This window comes from Microtus oregoni, unplaced genomic scaffold, assembly GCF_018167655.1.
Source record: "Microtus oregoni isolate MIOR12 unplaced genomic scaffold, Mior012 000047F_ref0000412, whole genome shotgun sequence".
In the NCBI taxonomy this organism is placed as follows: Eukaryota; Metazoa; Chordata; class Mammalia; order Rodentia; family Cricetidae; genus Microtus; species Microtus oregoni.
The window spans coordinates 13,120,385-13,142,500 of NW_024543221.1; the positions used below are offsets into that span (position 1 = coordinate 13,120,385).

General features: G+C 42.9%; 1 protein-coding gene across 5 annotated transcripts in view; it reads right to left on the reverse strand.

The window, feature by feature from the left end:
* The window catches only part of Kcnk2 (potassium two pore domain channel subfamily K member 2), a 188,220-nt gene that overhangs the window by 43,844 nt on the left and 122,260 nt on the right, over window positions 1-22,116 (reverse strand). For all 5 annotated transcript variants that reach the window (XM_041635438.1, XM_041635440.1, XM_041635441.1 and 2 more), the window contains 2 exons: window positions 8,218-8,378; window positions 5,006-5,192 (listed from right to left, as the gene is read on the reverse strand). In XM_041635438.1, coding sequence (XP_041491372.1) covers window positions 5,006-5,192; window positions 8,218-8,378 — 348 coding nt within the window. The remainder of the gene's footprint in view (window positions 1-5,005; window positions 5,193-8,217; window positions 8,379-22,116) is intronic.

Here is a 22,116-nt window from a genome sequence, read left to right on the forward strand (position 1 = left end):
AATTCTCAGGTGCGACTTTGCAGTGCATTTTAACTCATCCCTACCGCTCTGACTACGGTTTCAAAACCAGGTCGATGGCACTGGCTAAGCCATCTCATTCCCCCTTTTCCGTTTCGGGTAGAGCTACTGCCCACACTCCTCTGTGCTGTGCGGAGCAGCTCTTGCCCATAACACAAGCCAACACCTAGCTCCACCCCACCCCCACTGCTCCTTCTTAGCCCCAGGACACTGAGCATGGGCAAGAGGACAGACTGGATCAGCCAGAAGGATTCAATGTCAGTCACCAAGGTAACCAGCCAGCCACTGCCCCATGCTCTGACACAAGCAGAAGCAGAAACAGAAAATTAAGATTTGTAGGGAGTATCTAGAGGGCTTAAGGTGGCGTGCTGGCTCTTGCATTATGGGTCAGGACAATAGGCAGCAAGAGGGAAGCTCTACAAAGCAGAGAGCCAGCCATTCCTCAGAGGAGCCCTGCCCTGCCGTAGCTCAGCAGGTCCCCATGAGCAAAGACGCACTGTGTTGACTCTGTGGAGTTACACATGGCAACCCCTTCTCAAGAAACTTGAAAGATAAACATAGTTTCTGTTTTCCGAAGACTCTGGCAAAGGGCACATGGTTCCTGCCCTGCCTCTCCACATCTATCTGAAACGGGGGTGGGGGTGAGAACTTGGCACAGATGCCCGCAGCCCTAGGAACACAGCTCTGTGTTCACAAGCACCAACATAGAGCAAGGCAGCAGAAACAGATCCGAGTGAACTGCTCCTCTTCTCCCTCCTTTTCATCTTTTCTAAAATCTCATGTGTGTGAGCGTTTGTCTACATGTCTGTCCATCACATGAGTGCAGTGACCAAAGAGGCAGGAGCGGATGATGGATCCCGTGGGACCAGAGTTGCAGACTGCTGTGAGCCACCCTGCAGGTCTTTAACCACTGCCATCTCTCTAGCCACCACTAGTCATTTTAGCCAAAGATGGATTTCTATCTTTTAAAGAACTCCTTTACAAATAAACATGAGACGAAAGTAATGCCTTTGGCGAGGGGTTCAATATAGCAAGATACTAGTGGCAGGAAACGCTGTTTTCCCCGTTATCAATTGCACAATGCATCATTCCTTTTAAAATACCTATTTGTGTCTGTGTGGGTTTCTGTGCACTCCTACACAAGAGCCCACAGCAGACAGAAAAGGGCATCGGATCCTCTGAAGCTGGAGTTGGGGGCAGTTGTGAGACACTGTGAGTGCTGGGGACAAAACTCAGGCTCTCTGCAAGAGTAGAAAGAACTCAACTGCTGAGCCATCTGTCCAGGTCAAGAAGTATCATCCTAGTCACCCTGTCCTTCTATGACATGGGGCCAAGACTCTGGAGTCAGAGACCCCACTGGGACTGGACCCATGGGATGTTCTTCCGTGGGCAGGGGGCAATAGCCACAGGGAGACTTACAGGATCTCTTCAGCGTAAGAGTATTGACCTCTTGAGATGAATTTAAAGAAAGTCTTAAAAAAAAAAACAAAAAAGAAAAACAAAACATGTCTTTCAAAACCACAAAGTAAAATATTTGGGGTTTTACCTGCTCCAAGCCAATCTAGGTGGTGGTCATAGAAATGATTATTTTAAGATTCCACCCACATTTTTCTTCTCTTATAAATTTTGTATTTTTAAGGCGTCTCAGACCATGAAGGCCACAAGCCGGTTCGACACAGTCTGGGGTTGTTTAAAATATCTCATGGCATGTTGGGCTATTGGCCTGAAGTGTAAGACTTACCACCTAATGTCTGTACAGACAACACCGTTCACAAGGCTTTGTAATTATGTTTATGTAACCAGGGAAGACGAATGAATTGTAAGTGTATTTTTGTTTTCATCATGCTGCCTCAGTTTCCCCTGTAGAAACACATTTCTCCGCTCTGTTTATGCTGACCACATACAACTTCTAGGGAGGCAGGAAAGCGAACATCTTGAGACAGGACCCTGTCTTCTGATGTGAGCTACAAAGGCTGAGACGCCTCACACCATCTCAACAATTGCTGCAATAAAAGGGCCCCTTAGCCCTCTGCCCCCTCACTCCCGGCCCCTTCACCTGGTAGAGAGAAGTGTACCTGGTGCTTCTGAGGGACAGCCTTACCTATAAGAATTACATACTTCTTCAAAGATATCACACAATCCTCACAAGGAGGCTCTGGCAACTTCAACCTTAATGCCAGCACACACTAACCACCTCCAGCCTTTTAGATGTTTTACTAAAGACAGCAATACGGTCTCTCCTCTGGAAGGATTTAAATTAGAGACTGAGAGGTCAGACCAGAAAGATGGCTCAGATGGCAAAGGTGCCTGCCCCACAAGCCTGGCAGTCTGCATTCAATCACCAGATCCATGGAAATCCAACTCTCACAAGTTGTCCTCTGACCTCCATTCGGTGTGTGTACACACACACATCACACATACATGTGCATGCATGCACACGCGTGCACACATACACACCCCTCATGGCCCTGAGTTCCTTGCTCGTGCTCTCTCTCCTTCTGCTCCTGATTTGGCTTTGTGGGAGCCTAGGCTGTTTGGATGTTCACCTTATTAGACCTGGAAGGAGTCCTTGGACTCCCCACAGGGCAGGGAACCCGGTCTGCTCTTCGGGCTGATGAGAGAGGGGGAGTTGATTGGGGGAGGGGGAGGGATATGGGAGGCGGTGGCGGGAAAGAGACAGAAATCTTTAATAAATAAATAAAATAATAAAAAAATCAAAATCATTCTGATGAGCTTATTCTGAGAATTTAATAACATGTCACTCTTTTATAGCAACATAATATACCTATTATATTTTCTATCATTCCAAACTGGAGTTACAAATTAGTTGATCATTGAATTTGGGGATGTCATTAAAATGATCCCCGGAGGGTCATCCACACATTTATTTTTACTATCAGCATTTAAGTTTGGCGCTGGAAGATCATTCAGTGAAGAGCATGAGAATGTGAGTTAGATCCTTGGTATCCATGCAAAAATATCTAAGCATGGCAGCATGCCCCTGTAATCTCAGAGCTGGCAAAGCAGACAGAGGAGGATGCAGGGCCTTGCTGTTCTCGCTGAATCCAGGAACCCCAGGCTCAGTGCGTGATTCTGTCTCAAACAATATAGGAGAGAATGATCAAGGAAGACACTCTGGCCTGCACATGTACCCACATACACACATACATGCATACACATGTACCCACATACACACACATACATACATACATACATACACATGTACCCACATACACACATACATACATATGCATGTACCCACATACACACACATATATACGCATGTACCCACATACACACACATACATACATACGCATGTACCCACATACACACACATACATACGCATGTACCCACATACACACATACATACATATGCTTGTACCCACATACACACAAATACATACATACATACACATGTACACACACATATATACGCATGTACCCCCCCACATACATACCTACACATGTACCCACATACACACACGTACATACATAGACATGTACCCACATACACACATACATACATACCTACGCATGTACCCACATTCACACACATACATACATACGCATGTACCCACATTCACACACATACATACATACGCATGTACCCACATACACACACATATACATACATATGCATGTACCCACATACACACACATACATAGACATGTACCCACATATACACATACATACACATGTACCCACATACACACATACATACACATGTACCCACATACACACACATACATACGCATGTACCCACCCACACACATACAAACATACGCATGTACCCACATACACACATATACATACATACGCATGTACCCACATACACACACATACATACCTACGCATGTACCCACATAGATATACATACGTACATATGCATGTATCCACATACACACACATACATACATACGCATGTACCCACATACACACACATACATACGCATGTACCCACATACACACATACATACATATGCATGTACCCACATACACACACATGATCATATCCACAAAAACACAAAAATGAATTGGAACCACACAGCTAAGGTCTGAACTGATACAGTAAGACAGAGAAACAACAAGGGAATAAAGAGCAGACACTGCACATAGAAAAGGATAAATCAAGTGATATGAATGAGGTAGATAACCATGTGACCCACTTCAGCCAGGGTCGCAACTACTGCCCTGCACTGAGAATTAAACCTTCCAGTGTCAGAGGCAAAAGAGGATCTTCGGTGGCCAAGAATAAAATCACTTTCTGAAGCTGACAAAGTTTTACAAATGAAGGCAAAAGAAAGTAAAAAGGATGAAGAAGAGTTGAACTTTCTTATACCAAAAAGAAAGATAGGTATTTAGTGTTTATTAATCTAGAAATGCAAAATTCTATACAACCAGCCATTTCTACTTATTTCACAAAATAAAACATAAATGAGTTCAGCTTAATCCTTCTGTCTCCCTCCAGAGTAAAGGAATCACTATTCATGGCAGTCACTATTAGGGGCTGGATCATGTCCTTCCCAAAGACATGGTGAGGCCCCAACTCCCATGTATCACAGAATGTGATTGTGTTGGAAACATGGTCCTTGCAGTTGTTCTTAGCAAAGATGAGCTTGCAGGGGAGAAGGGTGGGTCTTTAACCCAGTGACTGAGCTCTTAGAAAGAGGGGAGAATTGGCACCTAGAAACACAAGCAAGGGGGCTGTCACAAACTGGCAAGATTGAGGTAGGAATGAGTCTACTGAGAACCAAGGATCATGGGAGACCTAGCAGCTTCTTCCAAGGACTAGCAAGAGGCAAGGAATTCTACCCGCAGTCTCAGAGGGATGCAGGGACTCCCTGTTTAAAGCCACCTTGCTGTGACATTTGGCCTGGCCGCCCTGTCTCACATAGCCTTGTGTTCCGATTTCAACCAGAGTGATCCTTAACTGATAGACTTGGGCTTGGAGAGCAGCCACAGCCCAGAGAATCCAAATCCTTACCTGCTACGTAGTCACCGAATCCAATGGTCGTCAGGGTGATAACCACAAAATAGATAGCGTCCAGAGTGCTCCAGCCTTCTATGTGCTTGAATATGGCCACAGGGAGAGCCACGAAGAGGACACAGCCGAAGAGGATGAAGATGATGGTGGAAATGATGCGGATCTTGGTCTGGCTAACATTCCATTTCTGGAAAGACAGAGACATGGGGTAGACAGAGGTTACTCATATGCCCGCAAGACCAAGTGCCGTCACATGAGTGAGTACACTCCTTCCTGCCCTTCTGTCCTTCCTATTCAGCCATCTTTACTCATTAGAATCGAGTATAATTTAAACAGTTAAAAACAACCAATGTCAATAAATAATGCTACTTGGCACCTTCATAGCTTTGCCAAGGGTAAAATATTCTTTTCAAAATGATAGTACATTTGCTCATTGGCTGGGAGAGGGTGGCGCTGGGTAGGTGTGAAGGGTCACTCACCTGAACCGTTTAGTGAAAGCAGTCTACACTGTGGGAACACAGCTAACTGTGGGTTAGGTACAATTGAGGAAAATGTGACAACTGAGAAACCAGGCGAGTACTACACATTCACAGCTGAAAACTGGGGACATGGATAATGGCATTCATTTGGTTGACTAGGCTATGACACTAAGGAAGTCTGCCTTTGAGTCCCAGCTGAGCCAGCTGCCTGTGGGACTACAAAACTATGAGATCTGCAAGCCAAGGGGGGACTTCACAGCTCTGACCATGCCTGTCACCATGGGGCCTGTTTTTTTGTTGTTGTTTTGTTCTTTTTTTTTTTTACATGCTTCTTCAGTAAGAACTCCCTATAATGTAAAGTATGAAAGGGGGTCTGTCTGCAGCTCTCTGAGATTAGTCATCTTCTTGTTATTTCTTAAAGCAAAATGTCCCTGTGGTGTAATCTAGACTTGCCAGGACCCCCCAACTCAGCCTCTAGAGCGCTGGGATTGTAGGTGTGTTCTCCAGTAAGCCGCGCTGGCACTGCTGTGATGCAGCTTTATTTACTGACTGACTCTGTCTTATGCACCGCAGTAGCCCTGTGGGAACAACTGAGGGGGGTTGTCACCCTCAAAAGATAAAGGTGCTTGTCACCAAGACTTGAGTTCAAGCCCAGGACCCACATGATAGAAGAAGAGCCAACTCCTGCAAATTGTCCTCTGACCTCTACATGAGCAACACAGGCACATACAAATAAATGTAAGTGTAATTTAATTTTTTAAAAAATGAAAACTATTTAATAATAGAGTGAGATCTTTATGGAGATAAACATGTACAAAATCACAGAATGGAAATGACCACAGGGAGCTCTCTCATCTACCATCTTCATCTGAGAGTCTTGAGTAAATTCATATCTTGAAAGTTGTTTCAAAGTGTTTGACATCAACCATCATAACAACGGGAATGGCACCACCGTGAAGGCGTGAAGGCTTGCAAACAGCCAGCAGGCACATGGTTGGCAAACACTGTGGAGGATGGCGTGGCCAGTCCCACTGAATGTAGGAATGAGCTATTCATTACTACCAAGCAATGCACTGGATCTGCCTTCCTGGTGAGTGTGAATGACTGGAGTCCAATATGCGCAAGAGGAGGGAGAGCCCTGTTTGGGAAGGGCCGTATCTCATTCACTCCAGCAGTAAGAATGACCAGAGCTGACTCCGATCTCTAGTAGTTTAAATCTCTAATGTTAAAGTTAAAATGGTGAGTCAATAGTTTCATTTCAATAGAGGAACCTTGAAGATGTGTTTTATCGGAGCTTCTATGGAATGACAAAAGAATAATGGAATGATAAATGTGATGCTTTGCAGGACAGGTGAGAGGAGATTCTTAACACCATGTGAAAATGCAACCTTTTTATCCTTCCATGACTTTCTTCTGGGGTACAAACTTACAATCATAGATTCAGTAATAGCATCACCCCCTTTGGTTTTTCTTTGTACAGCCCCGCCTGTCCTGGAAGTTGATCTGTAGGCCAGGATGGCCTTGAGCCTTGCCTCTGCCTCACCAAAGCTGAGAGCTGGGATTAAAGGCATGCACCACCACCACCACTACTTCCCCCTCTGTTAGCTTCAATAATAGCATCCTAATTTTATCCGCATACCTCCTAAATATAACACGATCACAAACACCCTCATGTTTACTCTCTTGGCTTCTTCTAAACTGCTACATTTTGTAGGAAGTTATGTTTGACCGAATTCTACCATCAAGGTATTTTGTGTTTACTATTTATTATTATGACCTGCCTCAATGGACCACATATCATATCAATGCCAACAGTAACCAAGACAGGTGCCAAAGCAATTTTTCAAAATAAAAGTCTTGCCATTTACTTGCTTCAAGAGTTAAGTTTTAACATTTACTGCTTAGAACAATGTTAAGTTATTGATAAAGTTGCTCAAATAAGGAAATAAAGATGTGGTGCTATAGAGGGGTCTCAGCAGTTAGGAGCACCTGTATTCAGTTTCCAGCATCCACACAGGGGCTCACTACCATCTGTAACTAGTTCCAGGAGCTCTGATACACTTTTATGACCTCTATGAACACCAAGATCTGTGAACCATGTACATGCATAAATAAAAAAGAAGTTTGAAGGAAAATTAACTACTTTAAAAAACATAGGTGGGACCTGGGAAGATAGAACAGTTATGTAAAATGTTGGCCTTACAAACATGAAAATACTGTTCCACACATAGAGCCCACAAAACAAAGCCAGGTGTGGTGGCACATGCTTGTAACCCCCAGTCCTGGAGAGGCAGAGACAGACAGGTCCTGAGGACCTCAGCAACCAATCAGCCAGTGAGAATCTGGGTCATTTAAAGACCTTGTATAAAAAGAAAATTGAATGGACCTTGAGGTGACACCCAAGATCACCCTTTGACTTTTACACACACATGTGCACACGCGCGCGCACACACACACACACACACACACACACACAGAATATAATTAGGATATCATACAACTCCAAGTAGAACCCAGGAAGGATATGGATCTGTTTTCTTGTACATAATTTTTAGTTTCTCTCAGTCAAGTATGTAAATAACTGAAATCCAATGAGTAGCAGTCTGAGAGGGGAGCCGTAAAAAATTGTTATGTAAATGGCAACTGGATTTCTACCTCATCTAAGGCCTAGAAGAAGTAATGTCTTTTAAAAAGAATAGCAAATAGATGTAGTAAAAAGATTGTGGTACCCACAATAAATGTGTCTTCCACTTTGGCAATTCCTTTTCCAAATATGGTCCCAAGTTGATCGCCAACCCCAGCCAACAGAAAGCCGAAGAGGGGAATTCCCAGCAAGGCATAAATGATACAGAATATTTTTCCACCTTTAGTTCGTGGGGAGATGTTTCCAAATCCTGAAAAACAAAGATGGAAAAATCCGGTTGTTCACAAGTGAGTCATAGCTTAAAGCGCCCACCCCAAGTTTAGCAAGAAACCACCAGCTCTTCAAGGCAAAGTACGGATTGTTTGTTTCTACTGGAGAAATCTCCCTTCATTAGAACCGTAGAATTAAAAGCTATTATAAGCAATTATTCCAAAAATACAACATACAGCTAATGTTTTGATGAAACTTTGATCAGATGATGAAAAATGAGATGTTAATGCACCATGCTGAGTCAATATTTTCATCTACTTCTTTTTCCCAGGCACTAATAATACTATTGACTTACAAACTTTCATTACCATTTGTAATACATTCAGAAAGATGCACTGAGAATATCCAAACCTGTTTAAATTATCTAAAGAATAAAGCTGTGTTGCAACTTATGTCTTTTTACTCAATTACATTCCAAAAATAGATAAATGCAAAATAATTAAAGTTTTGAAGAACTTTAAGATTCGAAGATGTATGTACTGGACATGACTGAGGAGCTGCACTCCTCTGACTTCATAGCCCTGAAATTAGCCACCTCTACCTATGTGGGATGAGCCCCCCAGTCCCAGCAGAACTGGGAACACATCTGTGACAGACAGTCCTTTCTCTCTCCTCCATGACAAATTAACCTGGAGTTTCTGCTCAAAGTTTCTCTCACTCAAAAATATAAATAGATGATATATTGAGTCTTGTTCTCCTATTGTTGCTGGTCTCTACCTGTTTTATGGTGATAGTGGCTGGGTTTGGTTTTTGTTTTATGGTTTTTTTCTTAATCTCTTCCATCCTGTGGAACCACTAACCGGAGCATCTACAGAAGGATCCTCCATCTTTGCATCAGGAGAAAGCTGTGAGCACAAGCCTTCAGAGAATTCTGCACAGCAGACCCCATAGCAGGTGCTGGGAACTGAGAAGCAACGAGGCAGTCACAAGATGTTGTGAAGAACTGGGGTGCAGCTCTGAACGTCACAGAAGAACTCAGAAAAGTCTGTCAACACCTGACAACCTCTCATCAAACACGGGACCTTGAACAGATGACTTCCTTGGCTGTTACAGGGGTAGGTTGTTACTGCACACTTCCTCAAGGTGTACAAAATAACTAGGGCAGCATGTGAAGGTGTAAGGAAAGCCCACTGTTCGGTGTTGCTCAATATTCCTCAGGCAATGTGAAAACTACCGCAGCTATTTCTAGTCGCGGTATCCATAGACGCAAAGATAACAAAATCAAAGTATTCTGTCTATCAGTGTTTAAAATTGTAATCAAGCAAATGCTGTTACCATCACCTGAGGGTCTTCACCACGTAATGGAATTCTCTGACCACCTATGGGTGCCATTCTTCACAAAGGTCGTTAAAAAAAGAGCTCACATAGCAAAAGGCAACTTCTCACATGGAATGGTTGGAAGGACAGGGGTGCTTATGATGGAGGGAAGGAAACCAACAGAACAGGCAGGCACACTAGCGAATTTCAGCTGTGATCACAACCCAGAAAAGGAACTGGACCTATGTGGGTGCTTCAAGGCAAAGAACAAAGTTGCACGTGGAAGTCACACAAAGGTACATGTAGCCATGGAAGAAGAGCTGGCTATGAGAGGTGGAGCTAAGCCAATGACATGCTGTGTTCAGCAGCTGACAGGAGGACAAAGTTCCCTACTCTCACTCTTTGGGAACCAGCCACTGAGCATCAGCTATCTGCCAGAATCCGTGACAAGCACTTAGAGTGGAACTGTAAAGCAAACTGGTCTGATCTCTCAGAGCCAATAAGTCAGGGAGGAGGAAGGGCTTGGCTCTGATGTGCACAGGTATGGAGGTGTCACAGGTGGGGCACATGGGCTTAGGAGAATGAGGGAAGCCACACACTAAAGACCCCACAGTGGGGGCCAGAAACGAAGTAGAATTTACTTAGGGTTTAGAAAGAAGAGTGTTCATGACAAAGTTGAAGAACCAAAGATAGAGAATATCACAGGAAATGATAAAGGGAAAAAAAAACTGTCATCCCTGAGAAACTGAAAAAAAAAGGGTTGAATGCTGAGGAATGTGTGTGAGTTTCTGGTAGATAAAGGAAGAAGGTAAACAGTGGCCACATTACAAAAGCTCTTAAAGAGGTTTGGGTAGAAGGAAGTGTTGTGAGGCTTTCCACTGTCTGCGGTGACAGGATCCACTTTAGAGCCATCAATGTCATGTCAGCTTCCAAAACAAGGGTGTTCACAAGGAGAGAGGGGGAAGTTAAGCTTAGGCTCTGGCATGGATAGCTGGTGATTGTGGGAATGCTTCTTAGAGACAAACAAACCGAAAAGGCCCTAATCAGGCCTTGGAACACCACAGGTAGGGCCAAGGAAGGTAAATTCTTTCTCGGTGAATGTCCATCAAGATCTGTATGCGGAAGACTTGGTTGTCAGTGTGGTGCTATTAGGGATTAGTGGATACTGAAAAGGTGGGGAGGGGGTCTTAATTTTTCCTGTTTCTGTGATAAAATCAATTGATGGGAGAGTCTATTTCAGCTCACAATTCAAAGGTAGCCCTCATGGCCGGGAAATCAAGGCAGCTGGGACTTGAAGCAGCTGGTGACATCATAGCCACAATCAAGAAGAAAAGAGCAATGGTTGCACCCTGCTTCTCAGCTCCCTTTCTCCATTTAGAGAGTCCCAGATCCCATTCAGGGAATAATCCTATCATAGTGGGTGGGCCTTCCTAACTCCATTAATGTGACTGAGATTCTCTCCCACAGGCACACCTAGAGGCACATCTCTAGGGATTCTAGAGTCTTCCAAGATGACAGATAACCATCACAGTGGAGCCTACTGAGAGACACTTACATCATTGGGACTTTGCCATTAGAGACTGAGCTACTCAACCCCTTCCTGCTTGTCCCTTGGATCACAGTGTGATGGCGTTTGCTCTAGCCCTGTCTTCCCACCAGTTTCTTCTTTCACTCATACCAGAGGCCATCTTGAACTGTGACCTCCAGAACCATAGCCCCAACAAAGCATCTCTCTTTGAAATCTGTTCTCTCTGGTCTTTTGTTAGCGTAGCCCAAATGTGACAACAAAAGCAATGACGCTGTGGACCCTGTTGATTTTCAGTCTCTAGTGTCATAAACAAAGAGGACACTGCATGGCACATTCATAAGCCAGAAACTCAGGAGATGGAGGTAGAAGCCTGAACTGGTATAGATTATGAGGTATATTAAATAATCTGCAAAAAAGTGTATATACTCTAAAGAAGAGAAATCAAGGACAAAACTTCATAAAACAGCAACAATTAAGATATAAAAGGGACAATCAGAATTTGGTTGTGACAGGATAGACTAGTTACAGGAGAAGCCATTATCAAAGGGGAGAGTAACAAACATCACCAAATCTCTCTGAAGGACTAAATGAGATGACCACCGAGGAGTGCCAAGGATTAGCAAGAATTTGTCCCAAGAGACATCAGAAAGGGTATTTCAATGGCAGATTGCCATGAGAAGTCAACTGCAGCCTTCTCTGTAGCCTATTTTATCCCCTCTTTCCTTCTGGGCTTCCATTTCATCCTCCCCTCCCTTCCCATTCCTTTCTGTCCCTCTTCTCTTTCTACTTCCTTTGATTTATAAATAATTTTAGAGTCATGGGAAAGTCAGGAATGCCACACAGAATTCCTTGAAATGTTTCCCATACCTGCCTGCCATTTCTCGCATTGTCCTCTTCTCTCTTTCTTTTTAAACACATTCTTTCTGCATCATCATGTAGCAAACTACTGACACTGGTTTTGTTTGTTTGGATTTTTGTTGTTGTTTGAAAAGAGCTACCAAGTTGGCTTCAAATTAGACAGCCTAGCAGGGCTTGAAGTGTTCTTTCTGCCTCACCTCTGTGTACTGCTTACAGGACATTGGATCAAACCCAAGGCTTCAAATATGCTAAGCAAGTACTCTACAAACTGAGCTATGTTGCATGAGCTCTAATTGGTCTTAATTATAAAAACCCAGAACCAGATATTGAGGTAAATGCTGAAAGATCAGAGTAACAATTCTTATCTTGTTAACTCCAAAAAAGGGCTGAGCTGCTGTCTTCTCCTGCCTTACATTCTCTCTCAGCCCAGCTATATCACTTGCTGTCTGTCTGTCTGTGCAGACCTTCAGACCTCTATGGTTAGCTAGTGGCTAGCTCTGCACTCTGATCTCCAGGCAAGCTTTATTTGGTAGAGCACAAACAAAACATCACCACAAAGCTCATCCCTAGCTCGCTTATCCCTGCATTCTTTGTTCTTTGCTTTCATGAAAAAAAGATAATCTTTTAAATAACTACAGTACAATTTTCAAGCTTGGGTAAATTAGCATAGATGGAATTATTACTAAATTTACAATCTACGCTAAAATTTCATCAGTTGTCATATTAACAGTCTTTACCACCACCACCACCACCACCACCACCCCCCCCCCCCCCGAGGCTAGGGTCAACTCAAGAGCACACACTACATTTGGTTGGCATGTCTCGTCACTCTCCTCAATTTTCTTCTACCTTTTCACCTAAAATGAGGAGTTCATGTTCAAAGTGCCCCCTTTTGGAAATCAAGGCTTTCGATATGGCTTAGACTTGGCTAACAAGACTGACAAGGAGGACAGACAATCCAGCCTCAAAGTGATCATAGAACAGAGGACTGCAGATGAGCCAAGCTCTTGAAGGTGGTAGCACAGGACCTTGGAAGGGTGGGGAGCATGGCTTCTGTGGTTCACTGCACAGGCCTGGGATGAGAACTGTTAAGTTTTTAGGGATTTTCCAAGTCTGCCAAATTCACCTTAACAGCCTGAAATGATCTCTAGTGGGAATATTTTATTGTAGACGATGGCAAACGCTGTGATTTTCATCTTGTTTCCTTTCTCTGGCAGGTACTACTTACATTTGTCAACCTGATACAATCATCTGAAAAGGGAATCTTCATGGGGAACTTTTTTTTTTCTTTTTAAAGATCGGGCTGACATGTGGGGATATCTCTGAGGGGATTTGTCTTCATATGGTGAAATGGGGCAGAAGGCCCACCCCACCACGAGCAGCACCATTCCCTGGGCTCACATTCTGGAACATATAAGAGTAGAGAGGGTGAGCTGAGCAAAAGGCAGGCAGACATTCACATCTCTCTGCTCCAGTCTCCTTGATGTGTTATGACAGTTTCAAGACCCTCCAATGACAGACCGGAACTTGGAACTGTGAGATAAAATAAATCTTTTCTCCCCAAAATTGCTTTTATAAGGACATTTTCTCACAGCAACAGAAATGAAACCAGGATGCCATTCCAGCACTGAATAAGACACAGTGACATTCAATGGACTTGGGGTCTTCTGATGCAGAGAGTGGGATGGAAGCCAAGCTACCTGTCAGGCACCTTGGAGTTGATCACAACCGTTTTTTTCCATATGTATCAGGGCCATGTGTGCTACTCTTGCTGAGCAGTCCCAAAGGTTTGGGCCATTTTTCTCATGAGAAGCTATTTATACTAAAAATAAACAACCCCCCCATCCCAGCACTGCAGGACTATAATCATATAACTGTCTGCAGCATGGATCCATCGTCTATCATCTGACTTCCTGTTTAATAAAAGTTTAGACTCAATTATCACAGAGAGAAGGAGATGGATTGATGGGGGAATAGAAGAAGGGAATGAGTTGAGAAAGAGGGGGAGGACACAGACAGCTTCCAACCCTTACTAGAAGACCGTTGACTCAATTGGGACATAAATGAACATCAGTTGATGGGTTGAGATGCACAATCTCATACGTTAGAGAGTAAAGACCTATGATGGTCAGTGTTAACTGCCAACTTGGCTCTAGGCTCATCTGGGACATGGGCCTCTGAGCATGCTTGTGGGGGATTATCTTATGTTAATTGATAAGTGGCATCTTAATTGTAGGTGGAACCATTTCTTGAGAGAGGATCCTGGGTCATATAAAATGGAAAAAGGGACGTGAAAGGGAAAAAGGGGATGGTCCCCTCATCCCCTTGCATTCTGATGATATGTGTGATGTAACCAGCTGGTCTAAGCTTCTGCTGGCTTGACTATGCCACCAGGATGAACTCTGCCTTGAACTGTGAACCCCAACAAACCTTTCTCCCTTAAGAAGCTCTTGTCAGGGTTTTATTATAGCAGCAGGTAAAGAAACTGAGACATGAAGTTAGAAATACAGGAGAGTAGAAGGAAGAGAAATGGAAGTGGATGCCCCTATATTTCAAGGAAGGGGAAATGAAACACAGTGTTAGAAATGGGGAAAGGGAAAGATGAAACAGCAGGATTAAGTGGGGTGGGGTGGGGTGGGGTGGGAGGGCAGGGTAGATGAGATGACACAGAGAGACAACCAACACCAGAGCCTTTTGAAAGAGCCGTATTGAAACCTACTACTGTAGAAGCTTCCTACAATGTATGCATATATAAAGGAGCATAAATGGAGCTACCCTGTAACGGGGGGGCACAATAACTCAACTAGATACTACACAGAACCAAATAAAAATACAGTTCCAGGTGCTGTGGAATTCCCCTCTGTATGCTGTGAATGTTTTATTACCATTGCTTAATAAAGAAGTTGCTTTGGCCTATGACAGGGCAGAATATAGCAAGGCAGGAAATCCAAACAGAGATACAGAGAGATAGATAGACAGACAGACAGACAGCTAGACAGATAGATAGCAGAGTCAGAGAGATACTATATACTGCCAAAGGAGAAAAATGTCTATGACCTACCATATTAGTAAGTCACAGACTCATGTTGATACATAGGTTAATGGAAATGGGTTAATTTAAGATAAAAGAGCTAGCTAGGAATACACTTGAGCCATTGGCCAAACAGTGTTGTAATTAACATAGTTTCTGTGTGATTATTCAGGTCTGGGGAATCAGGAACAAAAGAGTAGTCTCCATTTTCAACCAGGTATTAGTTCTCTTCTTGAGTTGTTAGTCAGTGGGATCTCATAGACCCTCAAATACAACAAGCCATTGCCAATACCTTGATTATCTTCCAAACTTGATGCTAAAACCCTATTGCTGAAGACATCACATATTTGAGTCATAAAGCATAGAGATATAAAACTGGTACCCCCTTGGGAGCTTCATCCCAAACGTCTAGCTTTCATAGTACTGGAAGATGCTATGTACACTTCTGCAGGGAAGAATTACTCATCAACCTTACCCAAGTATGAACCTCACAAGCTTCAATAATGACCCGCCTAGCAAGATAAGCCCACTAGCACAATAGTGCCATAAACCATTTTTTTATTGGATTTAAGTCCAGTCCCAGGAGATAGAACAGATACCCCAAAATGACCATGAGGCCAAGAGCCCGTGGCTAGCTGGATAGGTTATAGGCCATAGTGAAGACTGTTGTTATCCAGTTATTACTCCTGTTATTCGGTTAAAGGGACAGAGCACGAGATAGTGATATAACACAGATCAGTGTATCACTCAGTTCCCATCAGAGTAGCATCTTCTAGATGGCAATTAACTCGGAGACTCACAATGGTCATCGTACAGAGACTATGAAAGTCCAGATTTCACAGCCCTAAATGGGACATCTATATCACACCTGAGACCCACAAGAAAGAGGAGGCAGAAAAATTACAAGAGCCAGATGTGGTGGATGACTTCAAGGAAACAGTGGTTTTTCTGGAAACAAAAGGGCAGATGTGCATAAGAACTCCCAGTGGCTGTGGCGGCACACGCAGGACCTGCACAAGGTCAAACCAGACAAGATCCCAGCATGGAGGGAGAGACCCTTAGGAGATACTTGCATTAGACTGCTGCTATCAGAGGGGAGGTCCATTTTCCTTAGAGGTGTGACCCCTGGTGTAGCAATCATAATGCAAATCAGGCCACACAGCAGGGGTTTTGGCCAACATGCCTTAGACTGGGTGGATTTCAAAGAATGATGGCATGTGTGTTGGGGTAGAGACCATGTGTGTAAGCATGTGCATGACAGTGGGTGAGTAGGGGGTGGGGCACCCTGGAGGAGTTTAAGGAGGGTAGGAAAATTTAAAATAATAAAAATATTATTTAAAAAAGAAAGAAATATGTATAAAGAAACACCATATAAAATGCAATGAATAAACCCCATGAATAACAAATAAACTTACTTTCTAATAAAAATTCCTTAGTTTTAAAATATTCTATAATTTAATGGTAGTATTTTATGGTTTATTGGAATAAGCAGTAATTAGCAATAAGTATTTCAAAGAAGACCAAAAAGAGATAAAATTTACTTTCAAATTAATAAGAATGTTATCTATAGCTTTGATAATTAAAACCACATGGGAAATTAATGAATGAAACCAGTAAAAAAAGCTGAAAATGATTCCAGCATGTACATGAATTCAGTATTTAATGAATGCATTTAGCAGTGATGAATGCACACTAAGTAGTGAGGCAGTGAGTAGCGCCTAAGAAATAAATGGTTCCAGGACCTCGGAGATAACTCGGCAGACAACTGTGCTTGCTGCACCAGAATGAAGGCAGAAGTTAAAACCCGCAGTACTCATGCAGAAAGCTGGGCACGGCTGCACTTGTGCTCACCCCCAGTGCTGTGGGGAGCGGAGACAGGACGGCGAGGGCTGCTGATGGCTTGCCCAGTCCAGATTAGTTAAAAGACACTGTCTTCAGGAATAAAGTAGACAGTGGTAGAGAGGGACACTGCCATCCTCCTCTGCTCACGGCTATGCACACGCGGCACACACCAGCACACACATTTTCACACACAGAGAAATAAACAGTGCCCTTAATTCACATGACATACTACAACTATCAGATGGATCGAATCATCAAGTATTAATAACACAATCATATAAGACGATGATAAGGCAATGGAGCTACTTTTTTAAGTATCACTGCTAGGGAAGTACCATAAGAGATTTATGACTATATAGAAGAGTAAGATGCTGTAGGTCATATTTCCAAAATATTAGGTATCTAGGGACCCAAAGCTACAATAGCTGTGCTGGAAGGCAGACTCTTGAGAAAACATCTCCCACCACCAGGATAGACACAAAGGCAGTCTTCAGCTCAGAAATGAGCCAAAAGCTGAGGTCCCTGATCACCACAGCAACTGAAACCCCAAGTCCTTCTAGACCTAAGGCCTCAGAAACTTCAAAGGTTTAACATGATAGACTGATAAGCCTCACATCCATCACAAGTCCTGAACGTCTGAGATAATTAAAGAAAATGTCTCAAATGGCCAACGTTTGCAAACAAGCTCACTTCCATGGAAAGGTGCCTGGTCACCAGGGATCCTCAAACCACTTGCCCCCCTGTAGATGAGCTGCTGAAATTAGGGAACTATGTGCTTGGACCCAATGGCTGTATAGTTCACAGCCTCTGGCTTTGCTAGGCCTGCTTGACTGAGGGGCAGATCCTGGACGTCTCATGTCTCTTTCCCAACTCCCAGTGTCAACAGTGTGTCCTTATCCCCGCAGGGAGGACAAAGACAGCTGTTCTGGGGTTAACCCCATGTTAAACAATCTAGATAATTCAAACCTAAAATTTAGGAGTTTGGACTCCTGTATTCTAATTGCATGGCAGAAAACAATAGATCAGAAAAAAAGAAATACAAAGCATGCTACCTTTGTGATTCTTGGACTCCTGGGTGGAAGCAGGAGGGTTGGGAACTAAAGGTTTGAGTTATATGGGGATATCTTGTCTCTAATACCAAAAGAAAAAGACCAAAATGTGTGCCATTCCCTTACTCTGAGAATCGCTGATGACAAACCCAAGAGAAACACAGAAGGGTTCCGATATCATCATTCCAATGCACAGTGAAGACTGTTCCAAAGGATGCTGCCGCTAGTCCCTGTGACAGGCTAAACAGCCGCATCTGTTTCAAAGCAGTGACTCCTCACTGATACCCACCAGGTAACCGAGAGGACGGAAGGATGGAAGCCTCTATCTCTGCCTTCGTTTCGTGTCTACCTCCTATGCTTTGGGCCAGACACATGCTTGACTCACCCAAGGAGAATCTGTCTTGACTTCCCTCCTCATCCTTCAAGGCTGAAGGTTAGAGACGAGGCTGACAGTCTTGCAGTCACCTTCAGTGCCCCTTGGACTCCAGGAACAGAAGAGCCTCACTGGATATAGTTAACCAAAACGATGAGACCAGGCTAATCTTCACACATGAGCCAGTTCCCCTCAGGTAGGAGCTAGCAAACCTAATGGTTTCCTCCTTACCATTTAGAAGCAGAGTCTTGACTGTGATAACCTAGACCACACCTTTACCAGGTTGCTTAATCAAGTGTATCTCTTGCTCAAGCCTTCCTCTATGTACACATAGAGGCCCCTTCAGAACTCTAAAGATGAACTTGAGGTCACTGGACCTTTTTATCTGATCCTAGCCCCAAGCTGTAGTCATTAAAACTCTTGTCTGTTTCACCAGTCCTCAGCTTTAATTGCCTGCTGGGATATCCCATTGAGACTCCCAGTACTGGGAACTCTCATAATAAAGCTATGTACTGAAGACACATGGATAAAGAAAAGGCTATTCTGAACATCTCCAAATTACTTTTTAAAAATCAGCAAACTATGTATACCCTCTACATTGTTTTTTTAATTTTAAATTTTTTATTCATTTTACATACCAACCACACATTCATGGTGCGTGAGTTGGTTTTTTGGAGCCCATTCCCTGTAGTGGAATGCCTTGCTCAGTCTTAATGCAGAGGGAGGGGTTTGGTCCTGCCTCGACTTAATGTGCCAGGCCATGTTGACTCCCCATTCTTCTTCAAAACCTTAATAAAGACAGGTTAATCAATGAAGACTTGCTACCCTGAAAATCAAGGGTGTCCATCTGGACATGAAAAAACTTTCTCCATTATAACACCATGCTTAAACAGCTGGAATAGAATGTTTAGGTTCATGTTTACTTTAATCTCTGAAATGCAAGGTATCTTGCAAGCAGAGAGGAGAATGTGTTTTGCATTTCCCTGCTGTCAATCATGTGTGTGAGCCATGGTGTAAAGAATATTCAAAGGAACAAATGTTCAAGTATCAGTTTCTATTGATGTCTATAAAACTTTCATGCAGATATAATGTAATTGTAATAAATATGAGTCATTTTAAAACTTAAAAGTACAATAATAGCTAAGAAATATTTGGAAAACAAAATGAATGAGGTAGAAAGATTCCTCCTACATAGAACCATGACTTAGCTATTAATTATTAAGAAGCAGTATGATTTATATGATGCAGTCCTGAGGGAAATTAGTCGTGGAAACAAAGAGTAAGAAGAAATAGCAGAGATCTCAGAAATAAACCCCAGTCATCAGAAGCATGAGCAGCTGACCTAACTGTCAACTAGAAAACAAACAGGGGTGACGGTGGCTATGCACCAAGATGGGCAAGGGCTTCTCACATTCTTACGTGTGTGTATAGCTGAAATGGCAGGAGGTACTGTTAAGACTGGATAAAGCTGCCTGCACACCACTGCTCTTTTCAGACATGGCTGCTTGTTTAGAGCATCTCAGGATAGTTACAAAGGAAAAAGGCAAGGTAGCTTCTAGATTAAGAAGATCCTAGGCAATGCTGTGTACCAGTCCTTAAGATTTTATAAAAGCTAGAGCTCGTGCCCTCTCTCCTGCCTGGCATGTGTAGAGCTCACCACGCATCAGAAAAGCTTCCTTTCCAGCAAATAGAGACCACCACAGAGAGCCACAGCTGGTCAAAATCCTGAGAGCAGGTGGCACATCTGGCAATGTACCTGGACCCAAGCCTCAGGGAAAATCACAGAAGAGGGCGTGGAAAGATGGTAAGAGCCAGAGAACAGCATCTTACCATGATGTAAGGGAGGACATGACAGTGAACTTCACACTGGTGAAATCTCAACAGACAGGACCTGCACACTCACCACACCAGTTGAGTTTGCCAACACGATAGGGGGGCAGGAATCTCTTAAGGTCCCACTCCCGAATAGAGAACTACAGACAGTCAACGGGAACTGATAGGGAGAATCAGTTTTATCCAGAGATGAGCTTTCTGATAGACTAGAATCTTAAGTGGTCATCTCTAAACTCTCTCTCTCTCACACACACGTATGTATATATGACACATATACATATGACCAACATTAAGATATATGTGTGGTTATACATAGACATACATACATATTTGCATACATATATTAAAAAGTAATTGTTAAAGAAGAAGTTATGAATTTGAGAGAGATTGAAGGGAGCATGATAGGAGTTGGAGAAAGAAGGAGGAGGGGTAGCAGTGATGCAAATACAGTCCTCACATATGAATTCTATAAATAAATAATACTAGAAATAGAAAATGATTGCCTTATCATGAGAAAAGCTATCCATATCAAAATGATATTAATATTACATATAAGAGTAAAGTGCACCTTGAGTAATTCTCTTAAAGTCTGGGAAAATTATATCCATTTCCAACCATTATTTATTAGACTAAATGTTCTAGCAGATGTAATGACAGGAAATATTAAAATGAATAACTGTTGTAAAAAAATGACAAGCAGATTAGTTGTGGTTGGAATTAAATATCCTGTAAGTAAAGAAGAATATTCAGAGTTGTTAAATCAAAAAAAAACTTGGTAAAAAGCTGAATGTATGAAAAATATGAATGAACCAACAGCATTTCAGTATTGGAACATTTTCTTATACACATGGAATAAGACAGGGAAACACTTATTTAAAATTAAAAGAAGCATCCAATGCCTTTTAAGACAAATACAAAAACTGTAGGGGACAGCCTGATCTAGGGAAGGCAGGAAGAACAAAAGAGAAAAGAGTTGAACAGGGCTGAGGTGGTACTCATCATTTTAATGTATCATTAAAACAAGCAGGACACATCAGTTGGAAATTGGATAATTATTCACTAGAAATCTTGGGGCAACTGGTAACAATTTCAAAGAAGAAATATCCCACCTGTGTATATTTACAGCTTCAGGGATAAAACCATTAACCAATCAAATTTTCAATACTGGTCCCTAATGCCCCACCTTGCCTTAGATGCATGCTTCCCCACTGCTCAGCACCTGGCGTGTGACTAAGCATCATCCATTACTTGGGTATGGCATCAGTTTCTCTATAAATCATGCAACACACACTCCCATGACTTAGTTCACCATCTCCTCTCTATGACCTTCCTCACTGGATGAATTAGAAGTTCTGTATGACAAGAGTGACCACTCTGGCCCTAACCAAACATACTCCCCAGTCTTCATAGCTGCTAACCTATCTTCTCTGCCCACTGATACCCTCTCTACATTCTACTTCTGCTCTGGTTCCCCTTCTGAGTCTGATATTTTCAAGAGATTTTCTAAGAGAACTTAGACCCAAACTCTTCTCTCCCAGCCAATCTGTCATATGTGCTATGGAAATGGTGGACTTGGGGAAAGAAGTCACCTGAAGTTACCTCTCGCCCTTCACATGCTTGTGACCCTTGACATCCACTCTTCTCGTGGGTTTTATTTGCTCTTCCAGCTTCTTATTTGAACTTCTTGACCAACACTTCTCCTTGAAAAATAAACAGACTACAGCTGGAGGTGGCGGTGGTGATGTGTGCCTGTAATCATAGATTTGGGAGGTGGAGGCAGAAGGAGAAGTTCAACATCTTCCTCACTCCTCACGAGGCAATTTCAAGGTCAGTCTAGATCAAATGAGAAGTGGTCCCAAGGAAACAAAAATCTAAAAGGTCCAACTGGCTTATTTTCTCTTCTTCCCTTCGGTTTTCAGTTCCTTGTCTTCGGTGATAGCATTAAGT